The sequence below is a fragment of the Lactuca virosa genome, chromosome 4 (assembly GCF_052849685.1).
Source record: "Lactuca virosa cultivar CGN04683 chromosome 4, Lactuca_virosa_CGN04683_v6, whole genome shotgun sequence".
Taxonomy (NCBI): Eukaryota; Viridiplantae; Streptophyta; class Magnoliopsida; order Asterales; family Asteraceae; genus Lactuca; species Lactuca virosa.
Genome location: NC_136429.1, coordinates 489,590,674 through 489,605,969, shown reverse-complemented (window position 1 = coordinate 489,605,969; position 15,296 = coordinate 489,590,674). Strand labels below are relative to the sequence as shown.

At 33.7% G+C, this 15,296-nt stretch overlaps 2 protein-coding genes across 2 annotated transcripts; both read left to right on the top strand.

The window, feature by feature from the left end:
* Nucleotides 1-2,965: 2,965 nt before the first annotated feature.
* LOC145106931 (uncharacterized) lies at nt 2,966-3,754 on the top strand. The gene is made up of 2 exons (XM_079043845.1): nt 2,966-3,304; nt 3,404-3,754. The coding sequence occupies exons 1-2, from the start codon at nt 2,966-2,968 to the stop codon at nt 3,752-3,754; spliced, it is 690 nt and encodes a 229-aa protein (XP_078899971.1).
* Nucleotides 3,755-5,565: 1,811 nt separating this feature from the next.
* LOC145109281 (putative galacturonosyltransferase 14) lies at nt 5,566-11,495 on the top strand. The gene is made up of 6 exons (XM_079046434.1): nt 5,566-6,204; nt 6,582-6,637; nt 6,744-6,899; nt 7,664-8,260; nt 9,448-9,750; nt 10,775-11,495. The coding sequence occupies exons 1-6, from the start codon at nt 5,994-5,996 to the stop codon at nt 11,054-11,056; spliced, it is 1,605 nt and encodes a 534-aa protein (XP_078902560.1). The 5' UTR covers nt 5,566-5,993; the 3' UTR covers nt 11,057-11,495.
* The last annotated feature ends 3,801 nt before the right edge of the window (nt 11,496-15,296 follow it).

Below are 15,296 nucleotides of genomic sequence, written 5' to 3'. Positions count from 1 at the left end.
TCCTGCAATTTTGGAAGTCATTTTCATGATCCAGCAAACCTGAATCTCCTCTTGAGAATATAAGATAAAAGAAAGTCGGAAGAAAAGATATTTAGGAGAAATTAATTATCTAAGTATATACAAAGAGAGCGGTGATAATACCTCATTGGTTGACAATGGCGTTGTTGATGGCGTGTGAGTTCTATTTTTGTAGACACGCGACTTCTATTAACAGAGGAAGAGGGATAGGCAACACCAACAACAACGCTGGTGTGCGTTGCTACTTTTTCCTGCTTCCCTGTCGATCTTGTCCACTCTCTCTATCTCGGGTGTTCTTTTCCAGTCGTTCAAACCACACACAATCTTGAACAACAAAATTACTTAATTTGAGGTGGTCACCTAAAATCACAATAACATAATAAAAAAAAGAATTTAAATATTGTCGGTAGGTCAAAAAATAGAACCTCTCTTTCTTTCTTTCTGAATCAAAAAGACCAATAAGTTGGATGTAGAAGAACATCGAGCACAAAAATAATACGGTGGAGAAGATGACGACACAGATGAAACACCGACGGTGGTCTTTGCTTTCTGGTTAATTCATCTCTATAACCCTAAAGACAAACATAGACACCTCTATGCAAGAAGCTATTCCAAACTCAAGTACAAACCACGATAAACATACTGAAATCGAAAACGCATGTATCAAAGTCGGAGGGTGGTGTTGGTGGTGGAAAAGACATAATGGTGAACTGATTTGTAGTTGAGAGTGAAGATGGAGAGGCAGACGATAGGAATCGACCTTAGAGCTTTTGTTGGGTATCATCGGTCACCGCTCGTTTTACGAAGCAGGCGAAGGGACATCGAGTGGCTGTAGAAGAGACGGTGAAAAGAGGAACAATGGAAGGAGAATGGTAGAATGGCGTTGAAGGGATGTAGAAGAAAAAGGAAGCGACAGGAAGGAAGATCTGGTCAGGCAGGAGAAGATGATCCACTGCGAAACATGTAGACAATGCATAGCCAAACCGACATCTCTAAACAAAGAGAAATGATGAACATGAACACGTGGAAACGAAAAAGGAGAAACACATCGGACATTCCACTGACAAAACACATATAGTAAATGCCAAAACCCAACGCTAAAGGTAGAACACAAAAAAAATAAAAATGAAAAAGGAGTAATATGAAAACCCTAAAAACGGAAGGACAAAATATGAAAAGATGTAAATAAGTGGACTAAAGATGACAAAAACCCACCAAGTTCACTATTCATAAGCGTGAACTTTTTTAATATATATATATATATATATATATATATATATATATATATATATATATATATATATATATATATATATATATATATATATATATATATATCAAATTAACCGATATAACGGAACTAATACTGAAAATGGTGGGTTTCCATTAAATGAATACAAATAATCTGGTTTCGGTTTTGTACAATCGCCCCATATATAACCGAATTGAATCATTATATATGAATATATAAAAAATTTAAAAAACTTAATGTATATAATGGGTAATTGTATTAATTAAATAAGAAATTGAAATTAATAGAATATGAAATGCTAAAAAAGTAAAAATTACCATTATAATATTTAACGAACGTTAACAAAGTTTCACTTATTGTGATTTTTATAGTAGCATACTTGCTGATTTTTCACTATTTATAACAATATAAATTTTATTTATCATTTTCAATTGCAATGTACATTTTTTTTATGCCAAACAAACTATTATGGTTAACCGATATTATTTGATAACCAAAACCATTAACTGATAACCAATGACTAACGAAATGTGTTAACTTATTGTAATCGATATGGTTCCTATTTGGCCTATAACCAAGCTAAAACGCTTTATACATATCCTAAAAACAGTTGTTATGATTTACATTTAACATTTGATAAATGTTATACTTTCCTAAGTGCTAACCATAAAAAAGATCTTGATATATATAGATTTTTATTAGGACAACTAAATATAAAAAGAACATACTTTTAGTTAAATTTTATTTTAGAAAATAATATTTCATTACTAAAACTCTATAATATAAATTTATAAGTATATAAAAAGGTAAAAAACTCATTTACCGAATAAAAAAAGATTACCAACATTGGTTTCTAACTGGATTTGTTATTTGATTATAAAATTAAACTATATTAAAAATATGTTCATCTAATGAATTTATTTAATTTTTAATTCTACTAAAAGCATTGAAATAACAAAATCCTTTCCTAAACTCTTATAAAAATAATCTAGTCAGTAATTCACAATTTATATATTACTCACTATTCACTAAATTAAAGAAAAAAACCTAAAAAAATTATTCACCTAAATTAATTTTTATTTAATATTTTTTCTCCTTCAATGGGAAAAATGATCCCGGAAAAATGATCCCGGATTACTGTATATGTCCCTCATCCCTACTATCAAGTGTGTGTTTTTGTGTGAAAGAGAGTGAATTTGCAGTTGGAAAATGTAGTGAGAGAAATAAAGATCTTGTTCTTGCTAAAAATCCCATTTTTTTTTACCAAATGGGGTTTCCATCATTGATCAAATTAGCTTCTTGTTTTCACTGATCTTTACTGATTCGATTTGGGATTATTGATTTCTGTAGTGGTTGTTGATAGATTCCTTGCTTCTTGATCATTTGATTTGGGAATTGGGATGGTTTATTTCTGTAGTGGGTTTTCATAGCTTCCTCTGTTTCGTGTTTGATCAATCGATTGGGGATTTCTGATTTCTGAAGTGGGTGTTCATGGATTCTTTCTGTTTCTTAATCGTCCGATCTTGGATTTTAGACTTGTGAATTGGGTGTTCGTAGATTCTTCTTTTTCTTGAGTATTCGATTTGGGATTTCTGATATCTCTAATGGGTGTTGATTGCTTCCTCTGTTCTTGAGTATCGTTCAAACTTTAAGTTCTTTTTGTTTGGATTTTCTAGATTTTCTTGCTTATGAATCATGGAAGAAGATCAAGAACACAAGAAATGTTATGTCTGCAAGTTCTGTAAACAGAGTTTTTCAAATGGGAATAAGTTGGGAGGTCATATGAGAGGACATCTGTCATTGATTTCAGCTAGCAAAAAACAGAGCATGAAAGAACATGATCAAGAATCCATTAATGGCGGAATGAGTATTGAATTTGACGAAGAAATAATCAAGAACAGTGAAGATTCTGGTGCAAATTCTTATGGTTTGAGACAAGACCCCAAGAAATCTTGGAGGGTTTCAAATTTGAATCCGAAACAAATATCAGATTTAATTTGTAAGCAATGTGGTAAAGGGTTTCACTCATTGAGAGCTCTTTCTATTCATATGAGATCTCACTCACTTAAAAGCAAAGAATTAAGCAAGAAAATATTGTGCACAAAATGTGGTAAGGGTTTTGATTCAATGAAGGCTTTGTATGGTCATATGAGATGTCATACCATCAAGTTATCTCAGTTGTCCAATCAATCGTCTTCATCTTCTTCTACATCATCAGAAGATCGCAGATGGGATGGAGGGGTAAAAAACGAAATAGCAAATCCAATAAGGAGAAAGAGATCATGCACAAGGTACAACCCTACTAAACATAGCGATCCTTCTAGTTGTACTAGTTTGAGTTCTTTTGCATCAATTGGTGAGAATAATGATGATGAAGTGGAAGAAGGGGCTTTGTGTTTGATGATGCTCTCAAGGGGTTTGAGTGGGGGCAAAATGGTAATTTCACGTGACTATGAATTTGATAGTTTAGAAGGCCCATTGTAAATGTGTTGACAAATATCGAGAATGGTCTCACAGAAGAAATTGGTGAATCTTTTGAGACATTCATGAACGTTTAGATCTTGAGATAGAGGTTGAGAATGGTGATGTCAATATGATATTGAGTGGGACACATTGTTTTTGGTAAATTGAAACTTTATGACTTGAGTAACTTGTTTACATCATTGTTCATGTTTTTTTTTTCTTTTTAATAAAAGAAAAAAAAGTTTTGATGAGATGTAAACATGGTACTTAATTGCTTGTTTTGATAGAAAATATTATTTCTTGTTTGGTAATAGGATGGGTTATTTGTCTTGCTGGATTTATATACAACTTTACCTTTAGAAAAAAGAAACATGGTGTCTCGATGATATGCATATTATATAATTTTCGGTGTACAAGTTAATTATAAGTTGATCTCTAGTTTCAAGTAAATGTAGTTGATTATGAAGCGATTGTTTGAATTTGATCAAGGATGGAGAAAATTTCACAAATGGTCCATGATTTAGAGCAAATGTAGCCTCTATGTGAATTTTTTGATGGGTGTCCTACATGGTTTGAAAGTGTTACGCCATAAGTCCTCGTCGCTGTCTTTTTTTTTTTTTTTTTTTTGCATACGTGCCTCTCATATGAGGGTAATTTTGACATTTCCTTATAACACGTAGCTAATCATAATTGTGGAAGATTTATTTATTTATTTTTGATTTTATCCTTTAATTACTATACCCATAGTCGGGGCCCACTCCATAAAAGAAAATATCGTTTCATCCTTTTCTCCGTCCTTTGTTTTCTTCTTCATCGTTCAGAAGTACATACCAAAATATAGGTTTTTTTTTGGATTAAGATTAGTTCTTACAGTGTTAAATGTGTGTTTGAAGGATTCATAAAAACCGATCTTTCAAAGGTTTATAGTGAGTTATCATTTTGAAACTTTAATAACAAATAATTACATTTTCTAACTAATGCTTCCATTATACTATACAACATTTACCAAAATGTTAAACATTGTTCCTAAGGTCAAATCTTGCTACATCTTAGTGAATTTTGCATTTTTGGTCTTTATAGTTTTCAAATAGACAAAATAACACATCTCTATGTGAAAGAAAAAAAAAGAAACAAAAGTGGTCCCTTTGTTTCAAATAGAAAAAATTAACCCGTGTGAGAAAAAATTACAGAAATAATCTACCATCCATTATAGAAATTGTCCCTATGTAAGAAATGGAAGAAGTTATATAATGGTCCTATGTAAAAATAATTAGAGAAATAATATATATATATTTATAAAACGAACGTAAAATAAAAAAATAATAATCCACTTGTAACAAAATTTAAAAAAAGTCCCTCTTACTGTAAGGTGCATACTTTAAACCCTCATTCTTGACAATTCCCAGTCCTAGTTCTTTTTTAAAATGGGTTACACAATTTCTGCACATAATAAAATTGCTACGTTGAATAAATAAATAATATGTTATATACATTAAACAAAATAATGAAATAATGACGTTTTTTATAATAAATTAACAAAAAAAAAACGTTACATAATCTACTCTTTCGTACAATTTACCTAAAGCATAATAATAGCAGATCCGATCATGCTCTCGAATTAATTTTTAAGATGTGTGATATAGTTTTTATTATTTTCTACTGTTTTATCACTTTTTATATTATAGCTTTTTCTGATTTATATAAATAAATAGTAAAATTTTTATATTAAAGAATTAAAAATTATAATTTACTCTTTTGTGCAATTTACCTAAAAAGAAAAAGAATAGTAGATCCGATCATTTGACAAATAAGTACCCATTTTCAAGAGCTTGGAAAAGGAAAGGCTACGCAATATAAGCAAATTATATATTTCCTCTCTCTCTCTCTCTCTCTCTCTCTGATACATGGGAGAGAAAAGTCAATCATCTATGAACAAATCTACGCAAGATTGCAGATTGATACAACTTTAAATTCATAGATTCCAAGGTTTATAGATTTGTATCTGGTGTTTAAACCCCTAATCTCTCGCGCATTTGTTCAATGAAATCAACCCAATGCATTGGTGTTGGGCAAATAGATTGAATTATTCGATTAGTAATAGGAAGGAGCGCGAATCTAGATTTTGCCATTTGTGTGGATCTGATTATGATGAGAACGTTACCCGGACGATTAATTTATACGTTAGAGAGGATCAATTGGAGGGGGTTCGGCGTCGGTGGTGCTAGGGTTTTTATGTTTGAGAAGAAATTAGGGGATCATTATGCAGCTACACTTCTCACATAGCATGAGAAGTATAACGATATCGAGCAACAATGGGTTTACTGACTTGATGAAGATCAAAGTCGCAGCTCGCCATATTTCTTACCGTACTATTTTTCATACTATTCTTATCCTGGCTTTCTTATTGCCATTTGTTTTCATCCTCACTGCTCTTGTTACCTTGGAAGGTGTCAACAAGTGCTCTTCAATCGGTACACCACTAACTTTAAAGTTCTGTTTGTCGATCATTCCTTGATCTACTTTTTGATTTCAATATCTTTTAGTTGTTATGCATAAACATATTCCATTCTAGATCTTGATATGTTAACGTTTCTTAATTCTATCAGTTAAAACTAAAACTCATCCTGGTATTGCCTTGGTGGTTCTAGATCTTGGTTAAATTCTTTAGCATTGTCATACTATTGATAGCCAAATTAGTTTTTGGATGGATTTTGGGATTACCTTTTTCAAATCAAGCTCATTTACCAATCTGAATTCGTTTTCTATTGAACCATTGGATCTCTCCATCATAATTTTATTGGAATGTTAAGACACAGACAACCCATTAATTAATTCTTTCATGCTTCAGATTGTTTAGGTAGGCGTTTAGGACCAAAGCTTCTGGGAAGGGGTGATGATTCAGAGGTAAGATTATTTTCAATTTTCTGTATAAACAGCTCTTGATCACTTAACTGTGTCAAATCCCATGTTCATCTTGCCTCTTTAACATTTTTCATTTTGGTGGCAACAGAGGTTTCTTAGAGACTTCTCCATGGTCCTTGAACAAGTGAATTCTGAAGAAGTCCCAGATGATATACAGCTTCCAGAAAACTTTGAACAACTTATTTCCGAAATGAAAAGCAACAAATACAAAGCCAAGGAATTTGCGCTTATATTGAAAGGAATGGTATGTGAATTCAATGTATTTATGTTATTTATATGTTTTGACTATTATGAATTGCCAACATCTGAACAGGGAATAAGTTGCTTTTGCAGTTCTTAGCATGTTTTGGTTTATCATATTCTACTTTCTAATTTTATAATGATCAACACCAAACTACATGAGACTGGTTTGTTTTGGTCAGAGGATATTGTTTTAGTTATCATAATATATATTGCTGCAAAGGAGTGTTTATGCATTCTAAAACAATTTCTCAACATTTAAACAACTGATTTTAGTAAAACCAATATGACCAATATTATAGCAGAATAAGTAAATAAAGCTTAAAATAAAACATGTTCAAGTGTTCAACTACTTCATGTCTTCATCACCATAATAAATTTAATAAGTCCAGAAATGAAAATACTCAATCTTTAAATAGTAGTTTGCTCCAAGTCTTCATTCTTCTATGAAACAAACTTCATTTGTTCTTCTCCCTTTTGCTTTTCTTTCTATGTGTCTACAAAGTTAAAAGCAACAGAAGATTTCATAAACATATAGTATATATATTACTCAAAAATATAGGACTATAATTAATCTATATTACTAACATCTTCAAATGTGCTCCAATTCTTTCACATCCAGAAGAAATAGTTGTTAAAGAACGAATCATCATATCAATTTACTACAATTTTAAAACATAAACACATAAGTAAATTGATAAATTTACAACTTTATACAAAACCCATGTATAACTTCCTATCAACATCATTTTTTTTACACTTTGACAGATGGAAAGATCCGAAAGGGAGATCAGAGAATCAAAATTTCAAGAACTAATGAACAAACACTTTGCAGCAACATCAATCCCAAAAGGAATCCATTGTCTCTCACTACGCCTCACAGATGAATACTCTTCAAATGCACATGCAAGAAAACAACTCCCATCACCCGAATTACTCCCAATTCTTTCAGACAACTCCTTCCACCACTTCATAGTCTCTACAGACAACATTCTTGCAGCTTCAGTTGTAGTCACTTCAGCTATTCAGTCATCTCTAAGGCCTGAAAAAATCGTCTTCCATGTCATCACTGATAAAAAAACGTATGCAGGAATGCATTCATGGTTTGCTTTGAATCCAGTGTCACCAAGTATTGTTGAAGTGAAAGGGATTCATCATTTTGACTGGTTGACTAGAGATAATGTTCCTGTTCTTGAAGCCATGGAGAATCATAATGGAGTTAGGAATTATTATCATGGGAATCATGTTGCAGGTGCTAATGTTAATGTTAGTGTTACTTCACCAAGAGTTTTTGCATCCAAATTGCAAGCTAGAAGCCCTAAATATATATCATTGCTCAATCATATTCGCATATATTTGCCAGAGGTAATCACTAATTCACAAATTCATGTTATATTATCATTATTATTATTATTATATATAGGGTTAATAATATCATAAAACACCTTATATTTTGGGTGTTTTTCGGATTGAATTTGAACCTCTTAAGTATATATTTTTCCTAAAAAAACCTTACATTTTTAACTTTTTTCGATTTGGCCCTTTTAGGGTTTTAGCAGATTTACGGGTAATCTTCTGGTTTTAGACAGCCTTTTTGGAAAAACCTTCATTTTTTTTTTGTTTTCCGAAAAAACCCTTGGAGTTTTACTTTTTTTTTTTCCTGAAAAAACCCTCACGTTTGACAATTGTTTCGGAGGGTTAATCTCAAAAAGGACCTTGTGTTTTGTGTTTTTTCCGGATTAAACCTCAAATTTTTTTTGCCTGAAAAAAGACCTTGGATTTTCTCATTTTTTCCGATCAGGTCCTTTTAGTCATTCTTTCCAAAATAATTGTAAAATGTGAGGGTTTTTTTCGAGAAAAACTAAAAAGGTTTGAGGGTTTATTTGGAAGCATTTAGAAGGTTGAGGTTTTTTTTTGGAAAATAATACAAAGTTGAGGGCTTCTTCGTAAAAAATGAAAAAAATACAAGGTCCTTTTCAGGCAAAAAATAAATTTGAGGTTTAATCCTGAAAAAACACAAAATATAAGGTTTTTTTTTTTAGATTAACCCTATTTCTGAAGAAAAAAGTTGTGGGTTTTTTTTGGAAAAAAAGAAAAAATCTGAGGGGTTTTTTTGGGTTTTTCCTGGAAAAGTGTTCAAAACCGAAGATTGCCGATAAATCTCTAAAAGGGCCAAATTGGAATAAATGGAAAAATGCAAGGTCTTTTTCATAAATAAAATAAAATTCGGGTTTAATCCAGCTAAAATATTAAAATAATTTTATTTCTTTACCTATAATAGCAATAAAGAAAGTAATTTTATAACTTTCATACTTTATTTTTCTATTATCGGTAAAGAAATGCAAGTATGTGCTGCTATCATGCATAATAAAGAGAGTAATTTTATAACTTTTAATTTTTTATTACATATTGCTATTACTTATAAGTTATAAAGAACTGTAAGTATATTGCTATTATAGGTACAAAAAACAAAGTACATTCCTTATATTGATGATGAGAATAAAGTACATTGCTATTATCTAATATTTTAATGGAAAATTTTGTTTGAACAGCTTTTCCCAAATCTTGATAAGGTGGTTTTCTTGGATGATGATATTGTAATACAACGTGATTTATCGCCACTTTGGGACATTGACCTTGGTGGAAAAGTCAACGGGGCAGTTGAAACTTGTAAAGGAGAAGATTCATGGGTGATGGGTAAGCGATTCAAAATCTACTTCAACTTTTCTCATCCACTTGTAGCAAAAAATTTGGACCCTGAGGAATGTGCTTGGGCTTTTGGGATGAACATCTTTGATTTGCGTGCATGGAGAAAGACTGATATTAGAGAAACATATCACTCATGGCTAAAAGAGGTAAGCCAAAAAAAAAAATATTCATCACATCTCTTTGTTTTAGGTTGTGTAACATTTTGTTGATATATTTATTTGGACCCAACAGTTCATTCATAAAATGACCATTTTGCCCTTGGACCAAAACTGAAAAATTAGTATACCACAGGGACCAAGTTTGTAATTTCTTTAATTTTTTTAAATATGGTCTATTATATTTTGTTAATATATTAGCTTTTGACCCACAAATTTGTTAAAATGATCATTTTGTCCTTGGACCAAAGCTGAAAATATGGTTCACCACAGGGACCAAGTTTGTAATTTTCTCTTAATTTTTTAATTAAGGTTTATAAGATTTTGTTAATATATTAATTTTAACCCACAAATTTGTTAAAATTACCATTTTGCCCTTGGAACAAAACTGAAATAAAGCATACCATAGGGACCAAGTTTGTGATTTTTACCTTTTTTATTTTTATTTTTATTTAGTTATTTATTTTTTTAAAGTAAGGTCTATAACATGTTAAATATCCATATGGTTTTTCTAAATATATGATTTTTTTAGTGTGTATTGTAAATTGAATTATTTATTAATATCTTAAATCATTTATATACTAATATAACTTGCCATTTTAAAATATATTATTCTATTAATTATTCTCTACGCTCTTCTGATCATTATTCTAAATTTTTTATACTTCAAAATTTTAATATTTTAGTGCCCAAAATTTTCTTTTACAAACATTTTATGTCTGTATATTCAGCAACGTACATGTTTTAATTCCTACTGTTTTTTAATCAGTTTTGGTCCAAGGGCAAACTAGTCATTTAAAAAAAATGAACAGCTAGGTTAATAATTTAGACGCCAAAGAGACCAAAATAGTTGGGAAACTTCAAAATAAGGATCAAATTTGCAAGATAATGTCTTTAGGACCAAAATTGCCAAAAACCAACTATACCCAAGGACCAAAAATGTATTTCACTCTAAACATTATAACAACCTTAGAATATCTGATTCTCATAAAGATTTTGGTTTTCTTGTTTGCAGAATCTAAATTCAAATTTGTCACTATGGAAACTTGGAACCCTACCACCAGCCCTAATTGCATTTAGAGGTCAAATCCACCCGATTGACCCATCATGGCACATGTTGGGTTTGGGTTACCAAAAGAACACAAGCATCCAAAGTGTAAAAAAAGCAGCTGTAATCCACTACAATGGTCAGTCAAAACCATGGCTAGAAATCGGGTTTGACCATCTTCGACCTTTTTGGTCAAAATACGTTAATTACTCCAATGATTTTGTCAAAAACTGCCACATCATGGAGTAGCTATGGCCCACATCAAAGTAAAAACAAAGAATTTTGTCAACACAATGCAATGCTGCGCATAGGGCTGGACCCCAAACCCTAAACCCTGGACCTTAATTTATTCTGATAATATATATTGAGCATTGCGTATACGTTAAATCAATAGGATGATGAAATAATAGAAATTAAGTATCGGGCTGAGATTGATGGAGAAGATGCGTATTTAAAACTTTGGCTCGATTAGCTTCAGAAAAAAAAAGAAAAAGATATGATTCTTTGTTACGATATAAGTTTATTTTTATATAATTGTGTCAAATTTTAGGGATGTAGAGGGTGGGTTCGAATTTGTTTGTTTACAGGAGGGGGAACATTATTTTTAGGTTATATCTGTCGGTATTGGTGATATGTACGATTCATGAGAAACATTTTAAAATGTGCAGTAAATTCTTTTTGGTATCTACACGTTTATAATGTGTGTATTTATGTTTTTTTTTTTTTTTTTTTTTTTTTTTTTTTTTTTTTGTTGCGTATCAAGTGTTAAATCCCTCAATGTATTAAAAATGCTCCTCTTGTTTTCTATTTGTTAATGTGCCTAAGTGAAGTTGATCGTTTTTGCATACATGGTCTAGCACACATGGTTTTGAGGTGGTATATCTATGGAAAAAGGTAAGGGCCCAAATCTCGGCAGCTGTTGTAGTGTAAGAGTTTTAGTTTAATTGTGGATTGAGTTTTTTTTGTAGTGGGTCAAAAAGTTATAGTTAAGTTGTGGTGGATTGGGCCTTTTGTGGAAACTAGTAGCTAGCAGCTCTGTTGTTGATCCATCCTTTTCCCTGCTAGTTGTGACTTGTATGTCCAGCCAACGACCATCAATTCCTAACGAATCCATGGATTCTTCTTCCATTCGACCAAATCTTTTAGATTGTATTCTCCTTTTCCGGCCTCGAGCAACTTTACTAATAAGGGAAAAACCCTCGACTTAATTGAATTAATATTATATTAGTATAATATAAAGCGCTAACGCCCAACCGGCTTTTTGCTTCCATTTGGTCATGCTACTATGATGTAACGTGCAGTCAATGTTTTAAACCGGCCGGTCGAACCGGTTGGACCGATAACCGGGGGAGGAAGCGGTTAAACTATCACTGGTTTTACGTGGATTTCTGAACCGGATTGAACCGGCCGGTTTTTAGAAAAACCCGGTTGAACCAGTCAAAATAAACCGGTTAAACCGAATAAAAATACATGGAAAAAAACCATTTACATAATAAACTTTGGTGATTTTTTTTCAAATCTATTTAGTTTTTTCTAAATAAAAATATATGGTAAATGTTATAAAGTTTTTGATGTGTTTGTATTCAACTAAAACTTATATTTTGTTTCGGTATTATACTTTTTTTTCTTTTTAACATATATGGATTGATGTAAAACACTAAAACTTATAGTTATGTGTTATTTTAATGTATTTGGATTCATCTCCAACTTATTTTTATGTGTATTTTTAATGTTGGAACTTGTAAACATCAAATTCATGATTTATATATATGTATGTATGTGTAGGAAAATAGGAAAAACATTAAAAATATAGAAACCGATTGACCCGGCGGTCGAACCGGTTAAACCGGGAACCGATAATTATACCGGTTCAATTAAAAAATCGGTTTTTAAAACAGTGCGTGTAGTCGTCCCGAGGCATTTTAGGCCCCCTTATTTTCTCTCCCTTAAAGTCCTTTATGGGTTTCAAGTCAGGAATAGAGCTGTGACTTATTCGGCGCTATATCACAATTCATTCATTCTGGGCATAACTGTTCATGAAACATGGCATGGGACATCTGTCGGCAGTGGGTGAATTCCGAGCGAGAGGTCAAACCAATCACATTCATCCTGGTCTGATCCAAACATATCTTATTGAATGAATTGATCCATTGTTCAATGACTATGCCCTACTCGGCTTCATTGGTACCCTTTCGGTATGCGTTGCGAACACTTTCGTTTTTAGCGACTCATTGTAACACCCGTTTATTTAATAAATAAATAAATAAATAAATGATTGTATAATTGCCCTAAAATCAAAAATTATATAGCAAGGTGTTGGTTTCCGGGAGCCAAAGGTTACAATGTTAGAAGTCGGGGGTTAAAGTGTAAAGTTTCGGATTAGATTCGTAAATATCTATGAAGGCAGTGACTAAAAATGTTAACATGGCTGAAGTTTGAGCATTGGACTTAAATTGAAATGGATTTGGAATGCTGGGGGATGTTTTAGTAAAATCTGGACTTAATTTGTAAAGGAATTGAAGGGGCAGGGTTTAAATGGTAAATTATAGACTTCTTTTGAAGGGATTTTATAGAGGAGGGGCCGAAACTGTCATTATGGAAAAGATATGATGAGGGATCGGACATATAGCTTCATTACCCGTCAAACCCTAACCCTAAGCCCCTTATGTTGCAGCCGTCACATACATCCTCTACCCTTCAGCCGCCACCTCCTAGCCTCGCCATAAATCGATGAACGCCGCTGCCATCCTTCCTCCGCCATCGCTCAGCCTCCGCCTCCGTGACGCCATGGTGAACCGTCGATCGTGTGACTCCGACGACTAGAGTGAAGACTGAGATAGCGGTTGTAGTTGCTATTCTACACCGCTGCCCTCCTCCTAATTGTTCTGCCAATCCAAGTGCCGCCGTTGGAACCCTAAGACCACCGAGAAACTACCGCCGCTACCCGCCTACGTGGAAGATGAAGTTGTCGCCGGTTGTCACGACTGCTAGGGTTGCTTTCCGATCCATCCGTTTCTCCACCATCTTTCCGTTATTGTGTCGTCACTGCTGCCCAACGACGAAGCTTTTTCCCGATGACGTTGTGGTTGCCGCTAGTGTCGTTGCTGCCCACCACTTCGGGTAATCGTCGCCGCCAACCGCCACCAGGAGGGTGGCTGGATCCGTTTGCAAGCAGAAAATGTATGTGTGTGTCTATTGCAGTTAAGTGGTGTTAGGGTGTTGCTTAGCCGAAATTCTTGAAGAACAGCCACCACCACCACCATGAGGTGGTGGCTGCCACTATGTGCCGCCATGTATGTGTTTATCTTAGTGAGTGGGTGTGTGTTTACTTGAGATTTAGCCTTGTAAAATGTAATTGGAAATGGAATAATGAAAAGGAAAACCCTAACTACCACCGTGAGGTGGTGGCTGCCGCTTCCTGTCGCCACCAGCCGCCGCGTTGGGTGGTGGTGTGCTTATTTGTGTTTGGATGTCGTTTGGGATTCTTGGACTCGATTGGACTAGAAACTCTAACCACCACCGTGAGGTGGTGGCCGCCGTCGTGAGCCACCGTTGACCACCACTACCCGAGGTGGTAGTGGGTGATGCCCGATTAGTGAAACCCTAATGGGCCTAGCAAAACCCTAATTGACCTAAGGAAACCCTAATGGGCTTAAGGACTTGATTTTGAGCCATTGGGCTAAGATGGATTGGAAACCCTAATTAGGGTTTGGAAAACCCTAATGCAATGAAACCCTAATTTGGGACTTATCGGGACCGCATCAGAATTATTTAATGAACTTAAAATATTAATTAATAACCAATTGCAATTAACCCAAGGCCAGGTGGGACTTAATGGATTAAGTCCTTGATGGGTTAAGTAGGAACACTTAACCCTAATCATCATTTCATGTGAAAACCCTAATTTCACTTGGGTTTATTGTTGGGCCTTTCTATTGGGCCTTGATGATTTGATAATTAATGGGCCATCCAAGAATAATCATATGGACTAGAATATGTTGGTGGGCTTAGGGTAAGGCCCATATGAGGGTTTAGGCCCAATTTGGAAAGTTGGGCCATAAGGGCCATAGTTTGGACCTTAACAATTATATGATATTGGGCCAGTAGAATGTCAAAAGTTGGACTGGAATAAATGGTTGGGCCTTAGCGTGAGACCATGTAGAGGTTTGGGCCCAATTTGGAAAATTGGGCCATATGTTGGGCTTTGACTCATAGTTAACTTTTAGGCCTTTGGATTGGGCCTTGGGCTTGAATAAAGCTAAGTTAGGGGTAAAGTAGTATTTACCCCCAAGTATGTATTTATGGTTATGTGTTGGAACCCAATTATTAATTGGGTGATGTTTTGATATTGACAGTTCGAGAATCTGTCATCCAACAGCTGGGGGTTATGTCTACGAGACTTCATCATTGTGAGGTGAGTTACCTTCCAGTAGCGGTGGGTCTACGGCCACAATGCCGGCCCACCCGTAGGCGTTGTATGTTAGATGAT

What these genes read in the sequence shown, in the direction of transcription:
- LOC145106931 (XM_079043845.1), top strand. Translation starts at nt 2,966, where the DNA reads ATGGAAGAAGATCAAGAACACAAGAAATGTTATGTCTGCAAGTTCTGT. An exon ending in AAGGGTTTCACTCATTGAGA is followed by an intron (nt 3,305 to 3,403) that starts GCTCTTTCTATT and finishes GATTCAATGAAG; the next exon opens with GCTTTGTATGGTCATATGAG.
- LOC145109281 (XM_079046434.1), top strand. Translation starts at nt 5,994, where the DNA reads ATGCAGCTACACTTCTCACATAGCATGAGAAGTATAACGATATCGAGC. An exon ending in CGCTTATATTGAAAGGAATG is followed by an intron (nt 6,900 to 7,663) that starts GTATGTGAATTC and finishes ACACTTTGACAG; the next exon opens with ATGGAAAGATCCGAAAGGGA. An exon ending in ATCACTCATGGCTAAAAGAG is followed by an intron (nt 9,751 to 10,774) that starts GTAAGCCAAAAA and finishes TCTTGTTTGCAG; the next exon opens with AATCTAAATTCAAATTTGTC.